Source organism: Kogia breviceps, chromosome 17 (assembly GCF_026419965.1).
Source record: "Kogia breviceps isolate mKogBre1 chromosome 17, mKogBre1 haplotype 1, whole genome shotgun sequence".
Taxonomy (NCBI): domain Eukaryota; kingdom Metazoa; phylum Chordata; class Mammalia; order Artiodactyla; family Physeteridae; genus Kogia; species Kogia breviceps.
The window spans coordinates 7,728,436-7,755,460 of NC_081326.1; the positions used below are offsets into that span (position 1 = coordinate 7,728,436).

Sequence of the window (27,025 nt, forward strand, 5' to 3'; positions counted from 1 at the left end):
ATGAGAAGTCACTGGAAATTATATGTATCCTTTTGTACATCCAACAGAAATGCATGTTTGTCTACCAAAAGACATGTATAAGAATATTCACAGCCGCTTTCTTCATAACAGCCCCAAACTAGAAATAGCCCCTGCAGCCATAAACATAGAATGGAACTTTTAAATGGAATATTACAGTAAATAGCAGTGATAAGACCAGTAACTATAAATATCAAAGTGGATGAAACTCACAGTCATAATGATGAGCAACAGAAATCAGGCACAAAAAAAGTGTATATATGTGTGTGTGTGTGTGTTTACTTGCGGTTCTATTCAATGAAATTCAAAGGCGGGCAGATCGGTTTTTGATGACACAGGTCAGAACAGTAGTTATCATTTGTGGGTGCGTAAATGGGGGAGGGGAGAGGGAGGGACCTCCGGGGGCTGGAAGGACTCTGCGTAGCGGGTACGAGAATGTATCACACGTACAAGTCCATCAAGCTGTACCCTCAACACGTGAGCACCTCCCTGCGTGTCAATTACACCTCAACAGAAAGAGTTTTAAAAGATGGGTTTGGGGCTTCCCTGGTGGCGCAGTGGTTGAGAGTCTGCCTGCCGATGCAGGGGACGCGGGTTCGTGCCCCGGTCCGGGAAGATCCCACATGCCGCGGAGCAACTAAGCCCGTGAGCCGTGGCCGCTAGGCCTGCGCGTCCGGAGCCTGTGCTCCGCAACGGGAGAGGCCACAACAGTGAGAGGCCCGCATACCGCAAAAGAAAAAAAAAAAAGACGGGTTTGACCTTAGGTTCTCTTAGAATTTAACCATTAGCTGGAGTGTGAGGAATAAGCATTTCTGTGAGCTGTGCAACCAAAAACCCTGGAGACCACGGGAACTGACTCAGAGCATGAGCACTGGTAACAAGGCAGATAACGTAAAAGCTCAGTTACAATCCTGAACGACTCAAGTTCTGCCCCTACATACTTGGAGACGTCTCCCCTCGGAAGCAGCCCACCAAGTTGCAAACCCAGCATCTCCAAATTCAGGCCAGTGGTCTCTGCTGCCCTCTGTTCCTCCCGCCTTCTGCATCTCCATTAAGCTTCCATCATTCACATCCGTTCAAGCCAGAAGCACAGGAATCAAGCTCGACTCTCCCCCTCAGCCAGCCCCTCTCCCACCAGACCACCTCCACCTCCGAGGGTCCGTGAAACCCACCCCGGCGCTGCATCCCCGCCACCAGTTCCAGGTCCCACCACTTCTGCTTAGATGAACACGTCTGCCCCCCCCGACCCCGACTGGTCTCCTCCTCCTCACAGGACCTCCTCTGCTCAAATCTGGATCTGATCACACGACTCCTCGGCTTGGCATCTTTCTGCTGCTTCCCTGCGCTTTCAGGCCCACGTTCGAATTCACAAACATCGTGCACGGGACCCTCCGAGAAGCGCCGCCTGCCCACCCACACCGTCTTCTTACACCCGCACCCGGCACACCGCCTTGGTCTTTGTGCTGCAAGCGCTTGCCGTGCCCACCCCCGACGGGCCGGCTCCTTCACCTCCAGCAGCTCCTCGAGGCTCCGCTCCAGCACGACCACCCGCGGGAGGCCTTGCCTCCCGCTTGCGCTCCGGGCGCCACAGCCGGGTGGGCTCCCCCTGCTCTGGGTGCCGCCCCGGGTTCCACTCTGAGAAGTTAATGACGCCCTGCTGGTCGTTACGCCCAGCTGTACAACCACAGGCCTGTGAGCCGCTACGAGACACGGACTGTACTGTTCACTGCGTGTCTTCCCTGTCCGGGGCAGAGCCTGTACCATCGGAGTTGCTTGATATGCACTTCTTGAATAGGTGAATGATCAAATCAGTAACAATGATATGCGTATTAGGCGCTTTACGACCCTAAGCTAAGACCTCTAGTGCTGACAGCCTAAAGCTGGTTGTGCGTCTTATTGGTCAGTGTTAGAAAATGCGGGGTGACAGGGGAGTCATAGGTGACAGCTCTGGACAGATGCAACGGAGTGAAACCGTCACCCCTGCTAGAACAGTCAAACATGAGATGAGTTACAAATGTTATCTCCATTTTCAGAGGGACGAGAGCAAGGAGACCTGCCCAGAAACACAGATGCTCACATATCCTCATTTCAAGTAGCATGATTATCATCACAAGACACAACTGTTAAGTTTTTTTTCTGGCATGCCATGACAGAAAAATTGTTAAAGGAACCAGTTAGTCAGATGGCCTTAAAGTATGGTTTGGCAGGAAATTTAATTTCCTAAGCGATTCCTTCGTAAGCCGTTCAATCTGTGCTATGTATGGTTATGCTGTCATATTGCTAGAAATATGTTGTATGATTTCGAGTAAAAATATGACTTTGAAGGCAAAGGTGAAAACCCACTAAAGGAGCAGAGGTTCCAAAATCAATTTTTTAAAAAGACATGGTATTCAAGATGATTGACTTCTAATATCAGAATGATCAGTTCTTAGGATTGACTTTTTACATCCTTGCCAAAAGTATACCAGCAAAGCACTTATAAATTTATAAATATAAACAAAAGATGGCAAAGTTTAAATTATTGGACAGCTAACTTTTCCACAATGAATCATAATTAATCTTCAACATTTCTGAGTCTTAAGTGAAGTGCTAATGCATGTTAAGAAAAAGATGCCAAAGAACACAATGTCTCTGCTTTTATCACATCAAAACGGCTCTCAAAATGCATCAGCTTTTAGGCCTTCGTTTATGTGAAATCCTCTAGAGCACAGAAGCTGAGTGTGTGAACTCTGGAGCCAAAATACAAGAATTGAGCTCGGCTCTCCCACTTGTCAGCTCTGGGGTGTGTCAGGCAGGCTCCTCTGCCTTGCTGTGCCTCAGTTTTCTCATCTGTAAAATGGAGATAACAGCACGTCTACCTCTTGGGCTACTGGAAATCTCTCCTAAAGGAGTTAATTCATGTGTGTGTCTAGAATAGCATGACATACATAATGCTTAATAAAAGTTAGCACTCTCTGTCTCCTGGTAGGTGGCTGGATACAATAGTAAATTAAGACAATTCCTACCCTGTGGGATTATCACAGCGATAAGTATGTTATTATGAACTTTAATATGCAATATTAAGATTGTATAACCTAGTCGTAGAAAGGTCGGGGAAGGCAAAGTAATAATCATCAGTTAGATTCTGAGGGCCAGGAAAAACTGATATCCAGCATTTTGCAGAGGGCCTCAGTTTGCTATTTCCACTGAATAAGGAATTTTAAAGATTGAAAAGTAGTCAGCAAATGGATCCCACGATGGTTTCCTGAGTTCCTGCATCACATAATTCAACACTGTTGCAAAAGCAGTCACCTTATTGTACAAAATAGAGACTGATTTATGAATATTATTCTTTTGTAAGATTGAATAATTTTAAAAATGTAATATAAAGTAAGACTAAGAAGATAATAGGAAATAAGCAAACCCAGTGCAATCATTACAAATAATAATTGCTGACTCTCCGCCTCACATCCTCTTTGGTAAAGGTCAAACTACAGCCATGCGGTGCATCACTCAAATTTTTATGACACCAGAATGTAAGACAAATGCATTACAACTGACAGGTTACAACTCCTTGATCAGGTCTTTCAGAATTTAGCTTCTCTTGATCCACCCCAAAGATCAGGTAATTCATCACTAAACAATAAGAGCCACAGCCACCATTTATTGGGAGCTCATTATGTGTCAGGAAGTGTGCATATGAATCAAATCTTCATTTTCATTTACTTCAGCTGTTAAACATCTCATCAAAAAAAGCACTTTAGGGCTTCCCTGCTGGCGCAGTGGTTGAGAGTCCGCCTGCCGATGCAGGGGACGCGGGTTCGTGCCCAGGTCCGGGAGCCGTGGGCGCTGAGCCTGCGCGTCCGGAGCCTGTGCTCCGCAACGGGAGAGGCCGCAACAGTGAGAGGCCCGCATACCGCAAAAAAAAAAAAAAAAAAAAAAAAAAGCACTTTATTCCAGCCCCCCAACCACTTAGTATTTTGTACTTACGTTCCAAGAAAATTCTTGGGCTTCATTTATAAAACACCAAAGTAGAAGCACAGAACTTTTTGGTCAGAAAATATTACTACGTTTCATACCTTCATTCAAGTCAGGTAAATATTTAAAAATATCAACGATAACTAGAAAAAAGTCAGTGTTGCAGAAACTCGTGATTTTTAGGAATACTTATAAAACAATGTAGAGGAATGGATAGTAATCAAAATGAAAATTCAGCAACCTGCCCTGCACCCTCAGGTTAGAAGCAAGGCACTCTGTGCAGCACTGCTCAACAGCAAAGAGGAAATTACAAAAGCAGGACAGAGACATCAAACTTCTTGCTCTGTGCATCTTCCTAACACAAAATACACACAGATGCCCAGCGGTCGTCTTGTAAAAGATCTATTTCTCCATGGATTTCTTTTCTCATTCACATCACAATACCAACAATGCAGTTCCCTGAGTATTCGCATATATTCTAAATGTACAACATACAACAACTGTCAAAATCTAAAACATCCCAACTGTTAATTAAGCAAATATGAGCTGTGGTGTAACTAAAGACACTCTTTGATTATAAAAGGCTTTTTTCCTCTTGAAATTTAGTATTTCAGTAAATTCTGGAAAAGGCACAATTATTTCTACCAAAATCAGTAATTCAAATGCACATCACTGCTCCAAAATTCACATTAAGCATAATGTGAAAAATGTGAGTAAAAATTGAACCAGTACATGACACAGAAAGAAAACAAATGGAAATAAAACAGAGAAACAAGAAGAAATACATTTGGGAAAGAGGTGTTGGAAAATCCTCTCCTAGTGAAACATTTTTTTTCCCACTTTGAAAGCAAGAGGTTTCTGTGTTAATTTCCGATTGCAGGTATGGTTAATGTCTCTAAAAACGCATTTGAAAGCACAGGCCTCGGCTGAACTCACTGATGCTGAACGGGACACACAGGGGGAGGGAGGAAAAAGCAGAGGGACGGGTGTAACACAGTGGGCTGCCAGGAAGGACTGCCTGGGTCGCGCCGGGCACAAGGGTGCTCTCGGGGAAGATGGGGGAGGAGGAGGGCCAATGTCACTAATTTAAGCACTATTAAACTTTTATCTGAAGGCAAGTCTGATTCCACATCCTCCATCAAATAGCCTGTCAATCAAAAAAAAAGGAAAAAAAACCACCTACCTAACTTCCACTACTATCACCATCTATAATGGCAACAATCATACAGTACTTTGATCATGAATACTCCTCAAATTCTAGCTCAACAAATATGTACTAGACTCAGTCTGATGTCTATTTCCCATTACTTTGGCTCAACTGACGAAAACACAGAACATTTTCTTTTTAAATTTAGGTATAATTAATCCTCCTCTCTCGGGAATTCTACTCTCAGAGAATTATTCCATCTAGTGTATCAGCAGCATCTTTTAAATTAAACAAAAAAAGGAAAAAGCAATACATCTGACAAAATGCCATACCTGGTGGTACTTCTCGCTGCTCCTCTGCAGGGGGCACATGCACCTCTAAAATAAATAATAAATAAATCATAAATTATAAAACACTGCATTAAAGATTGCTGACCAGTATTTAAAATACAGACCACTGATCTTTAAGTTACAGTGATCATTTTTACAGACTTTTTGGTTGTTCAATTGCAATTATCATAAAACATTAGGTTTTTCCATGATCCCAACAAAGAAAAATTAGCTAAACTTTGTAAAATGTTGTATATTTCTCAACTGTCCTGAACTACAGGCTTTAAAACATTATCTGCCTAACTGACTGACCTCAAAAATCACAGTCTGGCAAAGGAGATATGAACGAAAACCTAAGTTTTCACCACAATTTTGCATCAGACTTGATAAGAAAGCTGAGGAAAGACATTTAAAGCATCTGGTTTCTTGTTAATGGCACAAAAAGTTAAATTGAAACAGAATCTTAAAAATATATCACTATCTTTAATAAACTTGTTTTTGAAAAATAATACTCAAGGTCCCATATTCTAAAACTAGCCAGAAATGTGGATATGAATTTTAACATCTAGTCTTTTTCCTTGGCTACTTCAACCTAGTTACAACTAAAGAAACTGTAAGCCTCACCACTCAACAGTATAATGATATATTGACCTGATTCACTCTATAAAATTACATCACATGTTTACGTCTTCATCCCTAACAACCCCTGTAACATTACCGTAATCGAGAGGTAAGATTGTATCTGCTTTCCCCTTGCTCAAGATTTTTAACAGGTTTTGGTCAAAAGGAGGAATTTTTATTAGCGTTTTCTAAAACTCAAAAATACTTATGCAACTATTTTAATCATTTTTCTTCTTGCATTATTTTGCTTCTACTTTTAAGAATGATACATGCTCAAAACAGTTGGAAATATTTTAGATAAAAGAAAAAATATCACACATATTCTCCCTGATCCCTGTTAAGCTTCTGGAAGAGTTCCTTCTTCTAGTGGCAGTACCATGAAGGTTTTTTACTAGCTTTCTGTGTTGTGACTGGCTTGTTAATGGTTTGCCTATTTATTTGGTTCTTAATAATCTAGGGACATGTTAGCACTTTACCAACTTGACCAATATATTTTTCTCAGAATTTCTTTTACTTTTGTCATTTTAGGTATATTTGGAAAACTTGTATGCATTATAAAGTATTAACCACATCCGTTGTTATTTTCATCCCTGATGTTATACTAAGAGAGACGTTATTATTGTGATAAATTTTCATCCAAATTTATTCTGAAAAACATGCACATTTAACAAACTTATCTGAAATGTATTTTGGTAATGATATAACAAGAAGATTTTTTAAAAAGAATAATTCGTTATATTAGCACAACGTGAAAGTTTTGCCTATTGATATAGCCTACTTTGTCTTGCTCCAGGACTTTGTAAACCCACTTCAGTACGGCTTTGACTCCCATCAATTTACTCAAATAGCTTTTGCTACCATCACCGACATTCTCCACATCGCCAAATGCAATCGATGCTTCGCAAGTCCTGAAATGCCCGTGGCAGTAGCACAGAACATACCCCTTCCTCCCTTCTGCTTTTTCCCATCCTTCCCTACTGGTTTTCCTCCTGTCTCACTGGCTATGCATGTTCCCTCAAACCTCACCATGTTGGGATCCCTTAGCGCTCAGTCCTAGAACTGCTGGTCTACCCCCTCTGCACTCACCTCCAAAGTGACCTTACCTATTTCCATGCAGTTGACACCATCGCCATGGTGATGGCTCCCAAACATTCATATCCATCTCAGATCTCACCCATCTGGCTCAGATGGGCATATCCAACTCCCTACTTGACACCTCCACCTGGGTATCTCACATAATTCCTGGACATAAAATATCTAATATGGAATCTTTGATTTTCTTCCCTAAACCAGGAAAGAAAATCATTTCTTCTCAGTAAACAGCCCTAACATCCAACAGTTATTCAAAGCAAACCAAAGGCCCCCTTTATTCCTCTTTACTTCACAACCATCAGAAAGTTCCACCAGTGGTAATTCTAAAATACATTTCAAGTTTAAAACTTTCCCCTCCATTTCCACTTCATGGTCTTCCTCTAGGCCACCATGGTCCCTTCTCTGGATTAGGACACAATTTCCTAACACGGAGGTCCCTGCTCCCTTCTCGCTCCATCTAATCCATTCCCCAAGAGTACAAGTAATCTTTCAAAACATAAAAACCAGATTATGTCATGTCTCACAAGTATTTCCATAGATTCTCACCGTACTTAGAAAAAAATCCAAATTCCTTACTAGGTCCTCCAAGGCCCCAAATGACCTCTCCCATCCTTTACTGCTTAAGCCAATTCAAATTCAGTTTTCTGTTACCTGCAGCAGAAAGTAACCTTACTGACGCAGAAGGGTTTAAGCACAGGACTGACAGAGCCAGATGTGTACTTCTGAGGAGATCATCCTAGTGACACTGTGCAAGATGGATTTGAAGGGGACAAGCATGGAGTTCAGAAGACTAGCTAGAAGGCTACTGCCACTGTCCAGGAAGTTGGTGAGGGGCTGAACTAGACTGCTAGAGCTTCAGAGGAAAGAATGAATTTGAGAAATGTTTGAGTAGACTATTCAACAGGACTTGGGATTAGCTATAGAGAGAGGGGGAGAGGAGACAACACCCACATTTCTGGTTTGGGAACCCAAGGACTTATTGATGCAACCAGCCAAGATGGGGGAAGACAAGGGAAGAGAAGTTTGGTGGGCAAGTGAAGATGTCAAGTCTCCTCTCGCTGTCCACTCAAGTGCCGCAGGAACATAGAAACTGCAGGTTGGGCCAGAGGCCCACCATCCAGAGCCCCACTGCCCAGCAGAAGGAACTCCCTGAGCGGCCTCTGTTACGCCCTCTACTGGCTGATCAAAAGGCTTAGGAAAAAACTGTATTTTTTTTTTTAGTTCATCCCAAATGATTATTTTTTAACATTTTTACTGGAGTATAATTGCTTTATAATGGTGTGTTAGTTTCTGCTTTATAACAAAATGATTCAACTATACATATACATATATCCCCATATCCCCTCCCTCTTGCATCTCCCTCCCACCCTCCCTATTCCACCCCTCTAGGTGGACACAAAGCACCGAGCTGATCTCCCTGTGCTATGCGGCTGCTTCCCAGTAGCTATCTGTTTTACATTTGGTAGTGTATATATGTCCATGCCACTCTCTCACTTCGTCCCAGCTTAGCCTTCCCCCTCCCCGTGTCCTCAGGTCCATTCTCTGTGTCTGTATTCCTGTCCTGCCCATAGGTTCTTCAGAACCTCTGTTTTTTTTTTAGATTCCATATATATGTGTTAGCATATGGTATTTTTTTTCTCTTTCTGACTTACTTCACTCTGTATGACAGTCTCTAGGTCCATCCACCTCACTACAAATAACTCAATTTCGTTTGTTTTTATAGCTGAGTAACATTTCATTGTATATATATGCCATGTCTTCTTTATCCATTCATCCGTCGATGGAAACTTAGGTTGTTTCCATGTCCTGGCTATTGTAAATAGAGCAGCAATGCACATTGTGGTGCATGACTCTTTTTGAATGATGGTTTTCTCAGGGTATATGCCCAGTAGTGGGATTGCTGGGTCGTTTGGTAGTTCTATTTGTAGTTTTTTAAGGAACCTCCATACTGTTCTCCATAGTGGCTGTATCAATTTACATTCCCACAAGCAGTGCAAGAGGGTTCCCTTTTCTCCACACCCTCTCCTGCATTTACTGTTTGTAGATTTTTTAATGATGGCCATTCTGACTGGTGTGAGGTGATACCTCTTTGTAGTTTTGATTTGCATTTCTCTAATGATTAGTGATGTTGAACACCCTTTCATATGTTTGTTGGCAACCTGTATATTTTCTTTGGAGAAATGTCTGTTTAGGTCTTCTACCCATTTTTGGATTGGTTTGTTTGTTTTTTTGATATTGAGCTGCATGAGCTGCTTGTACATTTGGAGGATTAATCCTTTGTCAGTTGCTTCACTTGCAAATATTTTCTCCCATTCTGAGGGTTGTCTTTTGGTCTTGTTTATGGTTTCCTTTGCTGTGCAAAAGCTGTTAAGTTTCATTAGGTCCCATTTGTTTATTTTTGTTTTTACTTCCATTTCTCTAGGAGCTGGGTCAAAAAGGATCTTGCTGTGATTTATGTCATAGAGTGTTCTGCCTATGTTTTCCTGAGAGTTTGATAGTGTCTGGCCTTACATTTAGGTCTTTAATCCATTTTGAGTTTATTTTTGTGTATGGTGTTAGGGAGTGTTCTAATTTCATACTTTTACAGGTAGCTGTCCAGTTTTCCCAGCACCACTTATTGAAGAGGCTGTCTTTTCTCCACTGTATATCCTTCCCTCCTTTATCAAAGATAAGGTGACCATATGTGTGTGGGTTTATCTCTGGGCTTTCTATCCTGTTCCACTGATCTATATTTCTGTTTTTGTGCCAGTACCATACTGTCTTGATTACTGTAGCCTTGTAGTAGAGTCTGAAGTCAGGGAGCCTGATTCCTCCAGCTCTGTTTTTCTTTCTCAAGATTGCTTTCGCTATTCAGGGTCTTTTGTGTTTCCAAACAAATTGTGAAATTTTTTGTTCTAGTTCTGTGAAAAATGCCATTGGTAGTTTGATAGGGATTGCATTGAATCTGCAGATTGCTCTGGGTAGTAGAGTCATTTTCACAATGTTGATTCTTCTAATCTAAGAACGTGGTATATCTCTCCATCTGTTTGTATCATCTTTAATTTCTTTCATCAGTGTCTTATAGTTTTCTGCATACAAGTCTTTTGTCTCCTTAGGTAAGTTTATTCCTAGGTATTTTATTATTTTTGTTGCAGTGGTAAATGGGAGTGTTTCCTTAATTTCTTTTTCAGATTTTTCACCATTAGTGTATAGGAATGCAAGAGATTTCTGTGCACTAATTTTGTATCCTGCTACTTTACCAAACTCATTGATTAGCTCTAGTCGTTTTCTGGTAGCATCTTTAGGATTTTCTATGTATAGTATCATGTCATCTGCAAGCAGTGACAGCTTTACTTCTTCTTTTCCGATTCGGATTCCTTTTATTTCTTTTTCTTCTCTGATTGCTGTGGCTAAAACTTCCAAAACTATGTTGAATAATAGTGGTGAGAATGGACAACCTTGTCTTGTTCCTAATCTCAGAGGAAATGGTTTCAGAAAAACTGTTTTTTCTAATACAAAAAAGGCAAAGCGAAGTTGCATCTTGTGAGGTTAGTTCTCTTATATAAAACAATATATGTGGGGTGGGTTGGATGAGGTTCTTTCTAGGGATTCTGAGTTTCCATTTTCTAAACCTAATTGAATAAAAAAAACCGACTCAGTTATATCTTTCATAGAGAACTGAGTAACAGGAGGTGGGAGAAAACCTGAGTGCCATCCAGCCTGCTCCATGGATGATCAGCTTAGACAGAGCAGCCCACAGCTCCTGTGCTGGGGTCTCTCCCAGCAGCTAAGTGGACAGTGAGTGCAGTTCTAGCATCCTCTCTCCTCCTCTCCCCTTCCCCCTCTCCACCTTCTCCAATTCAGTTGACTGTACTCTGTCTAGGCAAGCTCAGAAGCAGTAACATTTCATCTGAAAACGGACAATCAGTGGCTCATAAATGAATTCTAAGATTAATCTCATGAGCAAAACTCCCCATGACATGTTCCTTGTGAGCACACAGAATCCAGGGTCGACTACCGGCCCCAACGCTGGGTTGAAGACCAGCCCGGCCACTCTAGCTAGGACCCGGGCAGCCACCTGACCTCATTTCAGGCCCTCAGCCCTTCATTTGTAACGTAAGTACAATGCTGTTTGCCCGGCCTCCTCTTCAGTGCCTATGGTGAGAAACAATGGAAACGGTGTATGGGAACGAGCTTTGCAAACTGTTATGAACTACAGAAATCTAAGCCGTGTGTCCAAGCACCACTATGTAATGTATGTAGCAAGTTTTATTTTTCTGAAGCAAATCCTTCAGGTTCAAAAAAAGTTTTTTCCAGCTGAGTAACAAGGTAAAGGACGCAACTATGAACATTGTGGCTCATGACTGTTTTTGAATTATGGTTCTCTCTGGGTATATGCCCAGGAGTGGGATTGCTGGGTCATATGGTAGTTCTATTTTTAGTTTTTTAAGGAACCTCCGTACTGTTCTCCATAATGGCTGTATCAGTTTACACTCCTACCATTTCAACCCACCTCTGCCCCTGGATAACTCCTTCTCACAAGACCACCTCCTCCTATTTAGGGCCACCCTCCTCACCCCAACAAGTTACTTTCTACTACACGATCCTGGTTTTATCTCCATCACTGCACTTCTCATAATCTTTAATTACTTCATCATCTCTTTGGTCACTATTGTTCCAGCCGCAGTGAAAACAGTATTCCAACTCTCTTACTCTCTCTTGCCCTCCTAGCCCCTGAGCACTGTAAAGACAGCAAACAGTAAGTGTGTAATAAGTGCTTGTTGAAGAAATGAACATAATTTTAATATAAAAAGTAAAACCATGTCTATAAAATTAACTTACCTTCTAAAATTGTGTTTGAGTCATCTACAGCATTGTCTAAAAAAAGCAAACATGTGTTACATTAACTCATCTTCACTAGGTCCTTAAATGAACATATCCACTCAGAGACCTAAATTTGGCTCTTTTTAGATTGGGGCTTTTTATAGAGCCACTCACTAGAATATCAACTTTAATTTCTAAATTATATTCAAAGAATACATCAGTAGGCTGGTATTATCCCTGCTGACATAAAACTTACACCATAAACAGGGAATAAACATATCAACATGATCCAATTCCTTCCTTGGTGACTTGAGAATGTCTTGTATTTCTGACTAAATCTATCTTTTTTTCTTCACATTTTTTATTGGAGTATAAATGCTTTACAATGTTGTATTAGTTTCTGCTGTATAACAAAGTGAATCAGCTATATGCATACATACATCCCCATATCCCCTCCCTCTTGCATCTCCCTCCCACCCTCCCTATCCCACCCCTCTAGGTGGTCACAGAGCACCGAGCTGATCTCCCTGTGCTATGGAGCCTTTGTTCCACAAGCTATACTCATTTTCACAAATACAAGGAGAGTTGACTTGCAGGAAACATCTGCTTAGACAAACACCTTACCTGAACTTTCTGTCCCTTCATTTTCCGAGGGCTCAAACGCTGCAAAGCACACAGAAAAAATAATCCTTTAGCACCGTATAACTCCCATTAAAACACAACATTTGCTGTATGGTTCAATGTCTAATTTATCTTTGAACCTCTGGGTCTCAGTCACTGGGAAGCGGCAGGTTACACAGTAGAGCTGGGAAGAGTTTGGTCCGGAGTAAAACAGGCCTGGATTCAAACCGCAGGGCAGCCACTTGGAGCCAGAGGAGCAATTATATATGCTTCCTTCTTGTAAAATGGGGAAAATGAAAGTTCCTCCCCAGTCACTTTTTACTTGGATCCAGTCATTTGTTTATCCGGGGGTGATACTGAATTTCATTGTTTTATTTGCTTCGTGACTGTAGTGGAGGCTCTGAGTCACGCGCGGCTCAACCCGCTTAGCACTCTGGGTCCAAGTTTTTACCAGGCAGATTCTCTACTTCGCTTAGGGAGCAATGCTCAGATCCTTTACCTGGGGCAAATGGCCCTGCCTCCAGTCCCTGAGAGAGAGGGTTCTGCGGGCAGGTCTTAATCCACTGCCTTAAGCACAGTCCAGGCTCACCTCTCTCTGCTCCACTGCAAAGGAGGCCCTTGCCTCGGCTGCGGTCTCCCCTCATGCCTGGCTGGCTCACTGCTTCCCTCGTCAGCCTGATTCCTGTTTTTCCATCTTCCAAAATGCCTGAAAATTTCTGCTACCCTAAGAGCAAACTGTGTTGTTTTCCTGGCACGGTTACAAATATATTCTCCTTGTTCATTTAATAAAGAAAATAATTTGAACATCTACTGTGTTTCAGCTATTATTACTAGTGCTCGGGTAGAGCAAGGGATAATTGTTAACAGATCATTTTCTATCCTTTTGGTGGCATTTGGAAGACAAAGGGCCAGTGAATGTTTGCTCACTGTCACCCTGAACGGTGCCTGCATTTAATATGCTCAAGTCTATCAACTGAAAAACAAACAAACAAGTCTTTTCTTTTTGTTGTTATTTTAATTTTATTCATTTATTTAGTGTGTCCTTTATTTTTTATTGAAGCATAGTTGATTTACAATGTTTCAGATGGATAGCAAAGTGATTCAGTTATACGTGTGTGTGTATGTATTCTTTTTCAGATTCTTCTCTATCATAGGTTCTCCCTGCCCTCTCCTTCCTCCATTTCACAATCCAATTTCTTCAGAGTCATTAGCACATGCTGTCTCCTCACTTCCTCTCCTCAACCCTCTCCAGTCTGTCTTCCGGCCCGGATCACATCCCTGAAAATGCTCCCCTAAGACCTCCCACGAGCACTCATTTAACCCAACGGACACTTCCTGCCTTTACTGTATCAGGTCTCCTAGCAGCTCCTTCCTTTACAAGCACTCTTGTCCTTGGACTCCAATGTGACCACACTCTCCTTTGAGTCTTTCCTTTCTCCTTCTCAACCTTCATCACATCACCATTTTCTGAGCAGGCATTAAATGTTGCTTTTCGTCAAAGTCCAGCCATAGATCCTCCTCCCTTCCTGCTCTCTCCTTAAATGATCTCAGCCTTTGGCTGCAATCACAATGCATATTCTGATGATTCTCAAACTCGAGTACGAATAGACTTCTGAGATCCAAACACCATCCATTGGCTAACTTGGTATCTCCCCGTGGATGGCTCAACAGGCACTATCAGGCCCCAAGCCTGTTTTCCAGTCTCACCGCTTTAGGAAAAAGCACCCCATCCACCGGGTGCATAAGCACAACAGTGGATGTGGTTCCCGACACGTTGCTCTTTCTCCCCAGCTACACTTGCACATCCCTCCCCGCCAACTTTATCTTCTACTTCTCAGCTTTGACCACTTCCATTCACCTGCACTGCCACCACCCTGGTTTAAACCACTACCATCTCTGTCCAACTTCTGTCCACTGCAAACAGTTCTTGCCAAGGTTACCAGTGAGGCCTCCGTAGCACGAGATCCAAGGCAGGTCCTTCAGTGCTCACTTGGGTGGGTCCTCCGCAGCCCAGGACAGGGCCGAACACCCCTTTCGTGAAACGCATCTCCTCTGATGCCTCGTTTGGCAGAGATGTGACTCAGCGAAGATGAAGTCTGGATAACTGCAGTAACCTAACTGGTCTCCCCACATCTAGTCTTTTTTTCTTTTTCTTTTAGCCGTGTGGCGCAGCTTCCGGAATTCTTAGCTTCCCTGCAGTGGAAGTGTAGAATCCTAACCATTGGACCACCAAGGAATTCCCTCCCCACATCTACTCTTGTCTCTCCAATCTATTTGCTACGTTTGAGACAGACCAATCCTTACAAAATGCACTGCCCTAGAACAGTGTTCCCAGGTGAAGATGAACGTCCTTGACCTCTGGACGCGGACCATCTCACAACCTCAGCCCCAGTCTCTCTTACGCTCAGCACTCCAGACACATCTTCCCATCAGCAGCTTCATTCTACGTTCCAGCATCCTTTCCCCCTGGGCTTGTCAATTGTTCTACTCTTCAGCTCATACTTCAGCCTTCCCTGGCCCACAACTAGGTAGGGCCACTTTATACGCTTGTTGTACACTATACTCATTCTTACCAGTACTTAATGTAATTGTAACTGAATACGAAACTAAAATGATTTGTATAATTTCTAGCCCGCTGCTAAAATACACAGTCCATGAGAATATGAGCCATGTGTGTTCTTCACTGGAAGTGCCCCAGTGTGCTACGTTTTGGACACAGGCTACATGATACATATGTAGTAGATGTAGTGTATGAATCAATAAATCAATTAGATGGTAAGACTACTGTCATTTGCCAGGCGTTTCCAATGTAGGCTTAATGCTTTCCAGGACATTTTTTATGTGGAAAGCTGGTTCCCTCTACAGCCCTAACAAGCTTTATGTTTTCCAGGTCCTGGAATTTGGAACGTTTAATACAGAATATATTCTGTTCTCTGACTGAAAAACGGTTTTCTTTTCACCCGACTTATAGCTTTATATATATATATATGTGTGTGTGTGTATATATATATATTATATATTATATATATATATATACATGTGTGTATATAATATATATATATTTGGTCACTTGGTTTCCCTATCTGGGTTCCTGAACTGCACAAAGGTATCTTTTTAGCACATAATGAAGAATCCTTTGTTCTCTTAGATATATTTGATTTGAAAAAGTTTATGTTCTATTACAAGGTAATTCAACGTATCTCATCAAAACCTGATGACACCTCAGGTCATATTTTTACCCTGTTAACATTTTAAATTATATTTATTATGACATTCTTCCTACGAAAATACCTTTACCTTCACAACATCTTTTTTGGCATTTTATCTAATTTTACACTTCTTGCAAATTTGATTTTAAAATTCTCTAGATCTGGTCGGCAACTTGCATTCGAAACATGTTCTTTCCAGCATATTTAGAAAAACACCCCAGTGACTGGCAAAAATTAGAAAACTACCTCAAATCCCACATCTCGGTGCAACTTTTAAATTCCAAATTCCTATTTTCTCCTTCAAATTCAAAATTGAAAAAAAAATCTAAATTTAATTGTAGTGGCCAAGTTATTTAATTTGTTATAAAAAAAATATATTAGTCCCTAGAGATAGACTGCAGGATTCTTCCAATGGGATCCTTCATATCCCATTAGGAACAGCCACTGTGGATGGTAACCTTGGTAGGGTTTAAATTTTAAAATCACATGATTAATAAATCAGCATCTTAGATCTACATGCAGCCCTTCCTAATTTTCTTCACTTGAGATTCACCAGCTAACATGAGACCACACATTTTTTGGAAGTAGAGACTCTATATTATTCATAACTGAATGTCAAGCCCTAAAACCACCCAGCACATAGGAAGTCCTCCATATCTGACTCAAGCACTACACATTTCTTCATCCTTCTTGTTTCACAGTTATACCCAAAGGGCTTCTTTCCTTCTACAGAGTCATCTTTGAAGATACTAGAATAAAAACGATCTACCGTTGGTATTTTATCATTTCTTAGTCATGTGGACTTATGCAAAATTACTTACATTCTCTGAACCCTACTTCTTTCATCTGGGAAGAAGTGAAAACATAATCTACTTCACGGAGTTTAATAAAACAGCAAGAGAAGTGCTGGGGCAACAAGAGGAGCTGTAACTGTCTAAATCAGAATCTGATGCCAGAACTATTTTCTTTATGCTGCCTTGAAGCCCGGAATGAAGTTCTGCTACACCTTTCTCCATGTTGGCAGATGAGTCATCTTTATTTAACTAAAATTAATCTGCAGAAGCAGATAGAGTAGTTAAACTCTGACTAAAGTAGTCTTTCAAGCATGGGACTTATTTTTCATTAAAAGAGAGCTATGACTATAAAGTAATGAGATGTGTTTTCTAGAATAATTTGGAACCGCTTCCTAAGGCACCTTGCAAAGAATTTAAGAAACAATCTAGGCAACGGCAGGACCACTGGAATAGGTAGACAATCTCCCCAAGTAAATTCTTTGAGAACTACCCATGCATTTGGATGTTTCAAGTTATGGTATAATATTTATAGCTAAAATACCACTCTCCATACTTCACAGTCAAACTGTGAGTAGATTTAAAAACAAGTAGGTAACTTAAGGTGAAGAAGCATTTTCAGACCTTGCTCATCATACTCTTGGTAGGTGATGTCATCTGCAAAAAAGAGTAAAACAAAAAAAAGTATCACTTATTTAATAAGTATTGCTTATTACAACATTACTTGAGTCATTCTGTGTAATTGCTTAGCTAAAAAACACAACTTAATCTCAAATACAGAATCCTGTTCCTTTAAATATTCATGTTTGCACGAGAAGTGAGAAATGCCTCTGGCCGAAACACAAGAGGAAAGGGCAGGTAAATTATTTTCATAAAATTTCCTCAGATTGGTGGGGGGACTTTCAAGATGGTGGAGTACTAAGACGTGGAGATCACCTTCCTCCCCACAAATACATCAGAAATACATCTACATGTGGAACAACTCCAACCGAACACCTACTGAACGCTGAAAGAAGACCTCAGACCTCCCAAAAGGCAAGAAACTCCCCATGAGACAGGGTAGGGCAAAAAAAAAAAAAAAGAAAAAACAGAGACAACCTGCCCTTCTAGGACGGAGCTGTGAAGGAGGAAAAGTGTCCACACACTAGGAAGCCCCATCACTGGCGGAGACTGCAGGTGGCGGAGGGGGGAAGCTTCAAGAGCCACGGAGGAGAGCGCAGTAACAGGGTGTGGAGGGCAAAGCGGAGAGATTCCCGCACAGAGGAGCGGTGCCAACCAACATTCACCCGCCCGAGAGGCTTCTCTGCTCACCCGCTGGGGCGGGCAGGGCTGGGAGCTGAAGCTTGGGCTTTGGAGGTCAGACCCTAGGGAGAGGACTGGGGTTGGCAGCATGAACACAGCCTGAAGGGGGCTAGCGTGCCACAGCTAGCCGGGAGGGAGTCCAGGGAAAAGTCTGGAACCACCTAAGAGGCAAGAGACCACTGTTTCCTGGTGCGTGAGGAGAGGGGATTCAGAGCACCGCCTAAACGAGCTCCAGAGATGGGCGCGAGCTGCGGCTATCAGGGTGGACCCCAGAGATGCGCATGAAACGCTAAGGCTGCTGCTGCTGCCGCCATGAAGTCTATGTGCGAGCACAGGTCACTCTCCACACCGCCCCTCCTGGGAGCCTGTGTAGCCCACCACTGCCAGGGTCCCGTGATCCAGGGACAACTTCCCCGGGAGAACGCACGGCGCGCCTCAGGCTGGTGCAACATCACGTGGGCCTCTGCCGCCGCAGGCTCACCCTGCCTCCGTGCCCCTCCCTCCCTCCCGGCCTGAGTGAGCCAGAGCCCCCGAATCAGCTGCTCCTTTAACCCCGTCCTGTCTGAGCGAAGAACAGATGCCCTCAGGCGACCTACACGCAGAGGCGGGGCCAGATCCAAAGCTGAACCCCGGGAACTGTGCGAACAAAGAAGAGAAAGGGAAATCTCTCCCAGCAGCCTCAGCAGCAGCGGATTAAATCTCCACAGTCAACTTGATGTACCCTGCATCTCTGGAATACCTGAATAGACAACGAATCATCCCAAAATTGAGGCAGTGGACTTTCACAGCAACTGGAGACTTGGGGTTTGCTTTCTGCATCTAATTTGCTTCTGGTTTTATGTTTATCTTAGTTTAGTATTTAGAGTTGATTATCATTGATAGATTTGTTTACTGATTTGGTTGCCCTCTTCCTTTTTTTTTTAGACTTTTTTTCCTTTTCCTCTTTTTGTGAGTGTGTATGTGTATGCTTCTTTGTGTGATTTTTGTCTCTATAGCTTTGCTTTTACCATTTCTCCTAAGGTTCTGTCTGTCCGTTTTTGTTTTTTTTTTAGTATAGGTTTTAGTGCTTATTATGACTGGTGGATTTGTTTATTGATTTGGTTGCTCTCTTCTTTCTTTCTTTCCTTTTTTTAAATTACTTTTTAATTTTTTAAAATACTTTTTATATTTTTTATTTTAATAACTTTATTATTTTAATTTTTCTTTCTTTATTTTTTTTTTCTCCCTTTTCTTCTGAGCCATGTGGCTGATGGGTTCGTGGTGCTCAGGGCAGGTGGCAGCCTAAGCCTCTTAGGTAGAAAAACCGAGTTCGGGACATTGGTCCACCAGAGACCTCCCGGCCCTATGTAATGTCAAACGGGGAAAGCTCTCCCAGAGATATCCATCTCAACGCTAAGACCCAGCTCCACTCAACGACCAGCAAGCTACAGTGCTGGACACCCCGTGCCAATCAACTAGCAAGACAGGAACACAACCCCACCCATCAGCAGAGACGCTGCCTAAAATCATAATAAGGTCACAAGACATCCCAAAACACACCACCAGACATAGTTCTGCTCACCAGAAAGACAAGATCCAGCCTCATCCACCAGAACACAGGCACCAGTCCCCTCCACCAGAAAGCCTAAACAGCCCACTGAACCAACCTTACCCACTGGGGACAGATACCAAAAACAATGGGAACTACGAACCTGCAGCCTGTGAGAAGGAGACCCCAAATGCAGTTAAGTTAAGCAAAATGAGAAGACAGAGAAATACACAGCAGATGAAGGAGCAAAATAAAAACCCACCAGACAAAACAAATGAAGCAGAAATAGGCAGTCTACCTGAAAAAGAATTCAGAGTAATTATAGTAAAGATGATCCAAAATCCTGGAAACAGAATGGAGAAAATACAAGAAACGTTTAACAAGGATCCAGAAGAATTAAAGACCAAACAATGATGAACAACACAATAAATGAAATTTAAAATATTCTAGAAGGAATCAATAGCAGAATAACTGAGGCAGAACAACGGATAAGTGACCTGGAAGATAAAATAGTGGAAATAACTACCACAGAGCAGAATAAAGAAAAAAGAATGAAAAGAACTAAGGACAGGCTCAGAGACATCTGGGACAACATTAAACGCACCAGCATTCGAATTATAGGGGTCCCAGAAGAAGAGGAGAAAAAGAAAGGGACTGAGAAAATATCTGAAGAGATTATAGTTGAAAACTTCCCTAATATGGGGAAGGAAATAGTCAATCAAGTCCAGGAAGCACAGAGAGTCCCATACAGGATAAATCCAAGGAGAAACACGCCAAGACACATATTAATCAAACTATCAAAAGTTAAATAAAAAGAAAATATATTAAAAGCAACAAGGGGGCTTCCCTGGTGGCGCAGTGGTTGAGGGTCCGACTGCCGATGCAGGGGACGCGGGTTCGTGCCCCGGTCCGGGAAGATCCCACATGCCGCGGAGCAGCTGGGCCCGTGAGCCATGGCCGCCGAGCCTGCGTGTCTGGAGCCTGTGCTCCGCAATGGGAGAGGCCACGGCAGTGAGAGGCCCGTGTACCACAAAAAAAAAAAAAAAAAAAAAAAAAGCAACAAGGGAAAAACAACAAAAAACATACAAGGGAATCCCCATAAGGTTAACAGCTGGCTTCTCAGCAGAAACTCTGCAAGCCAGAAGGGTGTAGCAGGACATATTTAACGTGATAAAAGGGAAAAACCTACAACCAAGATTACTCTACCCAGCAAGGATCTCATTCAGATTCGACAGAGAAATTAAAACCTTTACAGACAAGCAAAAGCTAAAACAATTCAGCACCACCAAACCAGCTTTACAACAAATGCTAAAGGAACTTCTCTAGGCAGGAAACACAAGAGAAGGAAAGACCGACAATAACAAACCCAAAACAATTAACAAAATGGTAATAGGAACATACATATTGATAATTACCATTACTGTAAATGGATTAAATGCTCCAACCAAAAGACACAGACTAGCTGAATGGATACAAAAACAAGACCCATATATATATGCTGTCTACAGAAGACCCACTTCAGACCTATGAACACATACAGACTGAAAGTGAGGGGATGGAAAAAGATATTCCATGCAAATGAAAATCAAAAGAAAGCTGGAGTAGCAATTCTCATATCAGACAAAATAGACTTTAAATTACAGAATGTTACAAGAGACAAAGAAGGACAGTACATAATGATCAAGGGATCAATCCAAGAAGAAGATATAACAGTTGTAAATATTTATGCACCCAACATAGGACCACCGCAATACATAAGGCAAATGCTAACAGCCATAAAAGGGGAAATTGACAGTAACACAATCATAGTAAGGGACTTTAACACCCCACTTTCACCAATGGACAGATCATCCAAAATGAAAATAAATAAGGAAACACAAGCTTAAAATGATACATTAAACAAGATGGATTTAATTGATATCATAGGACATTCCATCCAAAAACAACAGAATATGTTTTCTTCTCAAGTGCTCATGGACCATTCTCCAGGATAGATCATATCTTGGATCACAAATCAAGCCTTGGTAAATTTAAGAAAATTGAAATCGTTATCAAGTATCTTTTCCGACCACAATGCTATGAGACTAGATATCAATTACAGGAAAAAAACTGTGAAAAATACAAACACATGGAAGCTAAATAATACACTACTAAATAACCAAGAGATCACTGAAGAAATCAAAGAGGAAATCAAAAAATACCTAGAAACAAATGACAATGAAAACACGATGACCCAAAACCTATGGGATGCAGCAAAAGCAGCTCTAAGATGGAAGTTTATAGCAATACAATCCTACCTCAAGAAACGAGAAACATCTCAAATAAACAACCTGACCTTACACCTAAAGCAATTAGAGAAAGAACAAAAAAAGCCAAAGTTGGCAGAAGGAAAGAAATCATAAACATTAGATCAGAAATAAAAGAAAAAGAAATGAAGGAAACAATAGCAAAGATCAATAAAACCAAAAGATGGTTCATTGAGAAGTTAAACAAAATTGATAAACCATTAGCCAGATTCATCGAGAAAAAAAGTGAGAAGACTCAAATCAATAGAATTAGAAATGTAAAAGAAGACGTAACAACAGACACTGAAGAAATAAAAAGGATCATGAGAGGTTACTGCAAGCAACTATATGCCAATAAAATGGACAATCTGGAAGAAATGGACAAATTATTAGAAATGCACAACCTTTTGAGACTGAACCAGGAAGAAACAGAAAATATAAACAGACCAATCACAAGCACTGAAATTGAACTGTGATTAAAAATCTTCCAACAAACAGAAGTCCAGGACCATATGGCTTCACAGGCGAATTCCATCAAACATTTAGAGAAGGGCTAACACCTATCCTTCTCAAACTCTTCCAAAATATAGTAGAGGGAGGAACATTCCCAAACTCATTCTACAAGGCCACCATCACCCTGATACCAAAACCAGACAAAGATGTTACAAAAAAATAAAACTACAGGCCAATATCACTGATGAACATAGCTGCAAAAATCCTTAGCAAAATACTAGCAAACAGAACCCAACTGCACATTAAAAGGATCAGACATCATGATCAAGTGGGGTTTATCCCAGGAATGCAAGGATTCCTCAATATATGCTAATAAATCAATGTGATAAACCATATTAACAAAATGAAGGAGAAAAACCATATGATCATTTCAATAGATGCAAAAAACTTTTGAACAAAATTCAACACCCATTTATGATAAAAACCCTCCAGAAAATGGACATAGAGGGAACTTCCTCAACATAATAAAGGACATATATGACAAACCCACAGCCAACATCGTTCTCAATGGTGAAAAACTGAAACCATTTCCACTAGGATCAAGAACAAGACGAGGCTGCCCACTCTCACCGCTATTATTCAAAATAGTTTTGGAAGTTTTAGCCACAGCAATCAGAGAAGAAAAAGGAATCCAAATCGGAAAAGAAGAAGTAAAACTGTCACCGTTTGCAGATGACATGATACCATACATATAGAATCCTAAAGATGCTACCAGAAAATGACTAGAGCTAATCAATGAGTTTGGTAAAGTAGCAGGATACAAAATTAATGCACAGAAATCTCTTGCATTCCTATACACTAATGGTGAAAAATCTGAAAAAGAAATTAAGGAAACACTCCCATTTACCACTGCAACAAAAATAATAAAATACCTAGGAATAAACTTACCTAAGGAGACAAAAGACTTGTATGCAGAAAACTATAAGACACTGATGAAAGAAATTAAAGATGATACAAACAGATGGAGAGATATACCACGTTCTTGGATTAGAAGAATCAACATTGTGAAAATGACTCTACTACCCAGAGCAATCTGCAGATTCAATGCAATCCCTATCAAACTACCAATGGCATTTTTCACAGAACTAGAACAAAAAATTTCACAATTTGTTTGGAAACACAAAAGACCCTGAATAGCGAAAGCAATCTTGAGAAAGAAAAACAGAGCTGGAGGAATTAGGCTCCCTGACTTCAGACTCTACTACAAGGCTACAGTAATCAAGACAGTATGGTACTGGCACAAAAACAGAAATATAGATCAGTGGAACAGGATAGAAAGCCCAGAGATAAACCCACACACATATGGTCACCTTATGATTGATAAAGGAGGCAAGAATATACAAAGGAGAAGAGACAGCCTCTTCAATAAGTGGTGCTGGGAAAACTGGACAGCTACATGTAAAAGAATGAAATTAGAAAAAGCCCTAACACCATACACAAAAATAAAGCCATAATGGATTAAAGACCTAAATGTAAGGCCTGACACTATCAAACTCTTAGAGGAAAACATAGGCAGAACACTATACGACATAAATCACAGCAAGATCCTTTATGACCTACCTCCTAGACAAATGGAACTAAAAACAAAAATAAACAAATGGGACCTAATGAAACTGAAAAGCTTTTGCACAGCAAAGGAAACCATAAACAAGACGAAAAGACAACCCTCAGAATGGGAGAAAATATTTGCAAACGAAGCAACTGAGATAGGATTAATCCCCCCAATATACAAGCAGCTCAGGCAGCTCAATATCAAAGAAACAAACAATCCAGTCCAAAAACGGGCAGAAGACCTAAAGAGACATTTCTCCAAAGAAAATATACACATTGCCAACAAACACATGAAAGGGTGTTCAACATCACTAATCATTAGAGAAATTCAAATCAAAACTACAATGAGGTGTCACCTCACACCAGTCAGAATGGCCATCATCAAAAAATCTACAAACCATAAATGCTGGAGAGGGTGTGGAGAAAAGGGATCCCTCTTGCACTGTTGGTGAGAATGTAAATTGATACAGCCACTATGCAGAAAAGTACAGAGGTTCCTTAAAAAACTAAATAGAACTACCATATGACCCTGCAATCCCACTACTTGGCATATACCCTGAGAGAACCATAATTCAAAAAGAGTCAAGGACCACAATGTTCATTGCAGCTCTATTTACGATAGCCAGGACATGGAAGCAACCTAAGTGTCCATCAACAGATGAATGGATAAAGAAGATGTGGCACATATATACAATGCAATATTACTCAGCCATAAAAACAAATGAAATTGAGTTATTTGTAGTAAGGTGGATGGACCTAGAGACTGTCATACAGAGTGAAGTAAGTCAGAAAGAGAAAAACAAATACCATATGCTGACACATATATATGGAATCTAAAAAAAAAAAAGGGGTTCTGAAGAACCTAGGGGCAGGACAGGAATAAAGACGCAGATGTAGAGAATGGACTTGAGGACACGGGGATGGGGAAGGGTAAGCTGGGACAAAGTGAGAGAGTGGCATGGACATATCTACACTACCAAATGTAAAATAGATAGCTAGTGGGAAGCAGCCGCATAGCACAGGGAGATCAACTCGGTGCTTTGTGACCACCTAGAGGGGTGGGATAGGGAGGGTGGGAGGGAGACAGAAGAGGGAGGGGTTATGGGGATATATGTATATGTGTAGCTGATTCACTTTGTTGTACAGCAGAACCTAACACACCACTGTAAAGCAATTATACTCCAATAAAGACGTTAAAAAATAAAATAAAATAAAATAAAACTGAGGGATTGTTGTCAAAAACAAAAAAAACTCCTCAGATTCGCATAAAGCAAGACATTCAAAAGAAACGTTAGGAATTAATATCCTCTTTTGTTGTGAGGTGGTGGCAGATGAGACGAACTATGAAAGCCTGATATTCTTTGAATAATCTAATTTTGTTGCCAAGCAGAAAGTCTTGTATTAGGTGTTAAAATTATGTCTTTCACCCATCGAAAGAAAAGTCACCAGGTTAACAGAGCATTACAGCCACAGAGCTGGAAGTATGTCTAACATCTAATGAAAACATCTGTACCTGCTTCTTGATACATTCTTCCAGCATCATCTACCACTGGTTCACTGGAATCTAAAAAGAAAAAACATACATTTTTGACAAACCTGAACAAACCAAACACATTGCTAGACACTAATCTAAAATATTTACAAATTAATTCTAAACCTCACAAATGTGTAAGATAGACAGTATCATTATTTAATAAAATTTAAGCTGAATAACATTCCATAATTTTCTCTCCAGTTACAAAGATAGGAAGGAGCATAACTAGGGTTTGTACCCAGTCTGGCCCTACTAAATCATACTGCCTCATTCATTTCCAAATATTCTTTCCAGTATCCTCTCTACAAAGATCAAAATCCCAACAGTGGTCTGAAAAACACATCCCCTTTTCCCCCATTTCTTCATGTAATATTAAACTATATTCAGAAATTGTATATAATATATGGGCAGACAAAAATGACTGAGTATTATAAAGAGATTTCTATGTTGTATCAGAATGAATCATTAACCTTGGTTGAAAATGACCTTGGCCACTGCTTCAAACAGAAACATATATCACAAACCTGGATTTTCCTGTTCATATATCATGTCTTCCATATGCTGACTGTAGGCTGGTGAAGCTATAAATTAGGAAACAATTAGGAAATTACAAATATGTCTCAGAAAAGGATTACACTTGATAGTTAAAAACAAGCACAATTTCTAGTAAAGAGAGAAATCAAATCAAAATGATGCTCAAACTTACATTCATTCATGAAACACACAGGTACTAACTGTGCTAAATGCCAAATACAAAGGTAAATAAGAAAGTCTCCATCATCAGTGTAATTGAACCACAGAATCGTGGAGCTGTATTCTCATTTAGCTTATGCAAATTCAACCATATTCACAAAACAAAAAGTGAGGTAGAGACACGGAGAGAGCAGTGCAGGCGAACCCTCCTCCCAGGCACCCAGCAGGCACTTGCCTGAGTGAGCCTGAGCGAGGACACACATTCCCAGCCCGTAACTTGGACTCAACACCTGAGCACCCCCAGACTGCAATGCAAGTCTAGTGTTTACAGGTGCTTATTGTTGAAATAATATAGGTCCTAAATGCCAGCCAACAATATCCTGTGGTCCTTAAGCACAGAAAGAGGGATCTATCCCAACACTGGAAGAAAACCCGGCCAACAACACAGGCTTATGGGAAGATGGAGTGTCCGTCTCCAGTGTGGTCATACCTTCTGGGGACACGTGACATGTGACAATACACAATTTTGACCATTCACTAACTTGTTAATTTAAGACTACAAAACATGCAATTATACAGTATCTTTTTTTTTCTTTTTTTAATTAATTTTTATTGGAGTAGAGTTGGAGTAGAGTTCAGGTTCTTCTGTAACATCTTATGAAAAAACGCAAACAAACTTTTTGGCCAACCCAATACAATGTTGTGTTAGTTTCTGCTGTACAGCAAAGTGAATCAGTTATACGTATACATATATCCACTCCTTTTTAGATTCTTTTCCCATATAGGTCATTACAGAGTATTGAGTAGAGTTCCCTGTGCTATACAGTAGGTTCTTATTAGTTACCTTCTTTGTATAGATTATCTTTTGTTCTCTTATCTTTCTTTTTATTTTTTCCTATTTTATTTATTTATTTATTTATATTGACGTATAGCTGGTTTACAACGTGGTGTTAATTTCTGCTGTACAGCAAAGTGATTCAGTTATACATATATATAGACATTCTTTTTAATATTCCTTTCCACTACGGTTT

The 27,025-nt window shown here is 40.8% G+C and overlaps 1 protein-coding gene across 26 annotated transcripts in view; it reads right to left on the bottom strand.

Annotated features, from left to right (window-relative positions):
• ASPH (aspartate beta-hydroxylase) overlaps positions 1 to 27,025 on the bottom strand; it is a 232,136-nt gene that overhangs the window by 132,724 nt on the left and 72,387 nt on the right. For all 26 annotated transcript variants that reach the window (XM_067017982.1, XM_067017973.1, XM_067017971.1 and 23 more), the window contains 6 exons: positions 25,826 to 25,882; positions 25,281 to 25,331; positions 17,213 to 17,245; positions 12,592 to 12,630; positions 11,986 to 12,021; positions 5,455 to 5,499 (listed from right to left, as the gene is read on the bottom strand). In XM_067017982.1, coding sequence (XP_066874083.1) covers positions 5,455 to 5,499; positions 11,986 to 12,021; positions 12,592 to 12,630; positions 17,213 to 17,245; positions 25,281 to 25,331; positions 25,826 to 25,882 — 261 coding nt within the window. The remainder of the gene's footprint in view (positions 1 to 5,454; positions 5,500 to 11,985; positions 12,022 to 12,591; positions 12,631 to 17,212; positions 17,246 to 25,280; positions 25,332 to 25,825; positions 25,883 to 27,025) is intronic.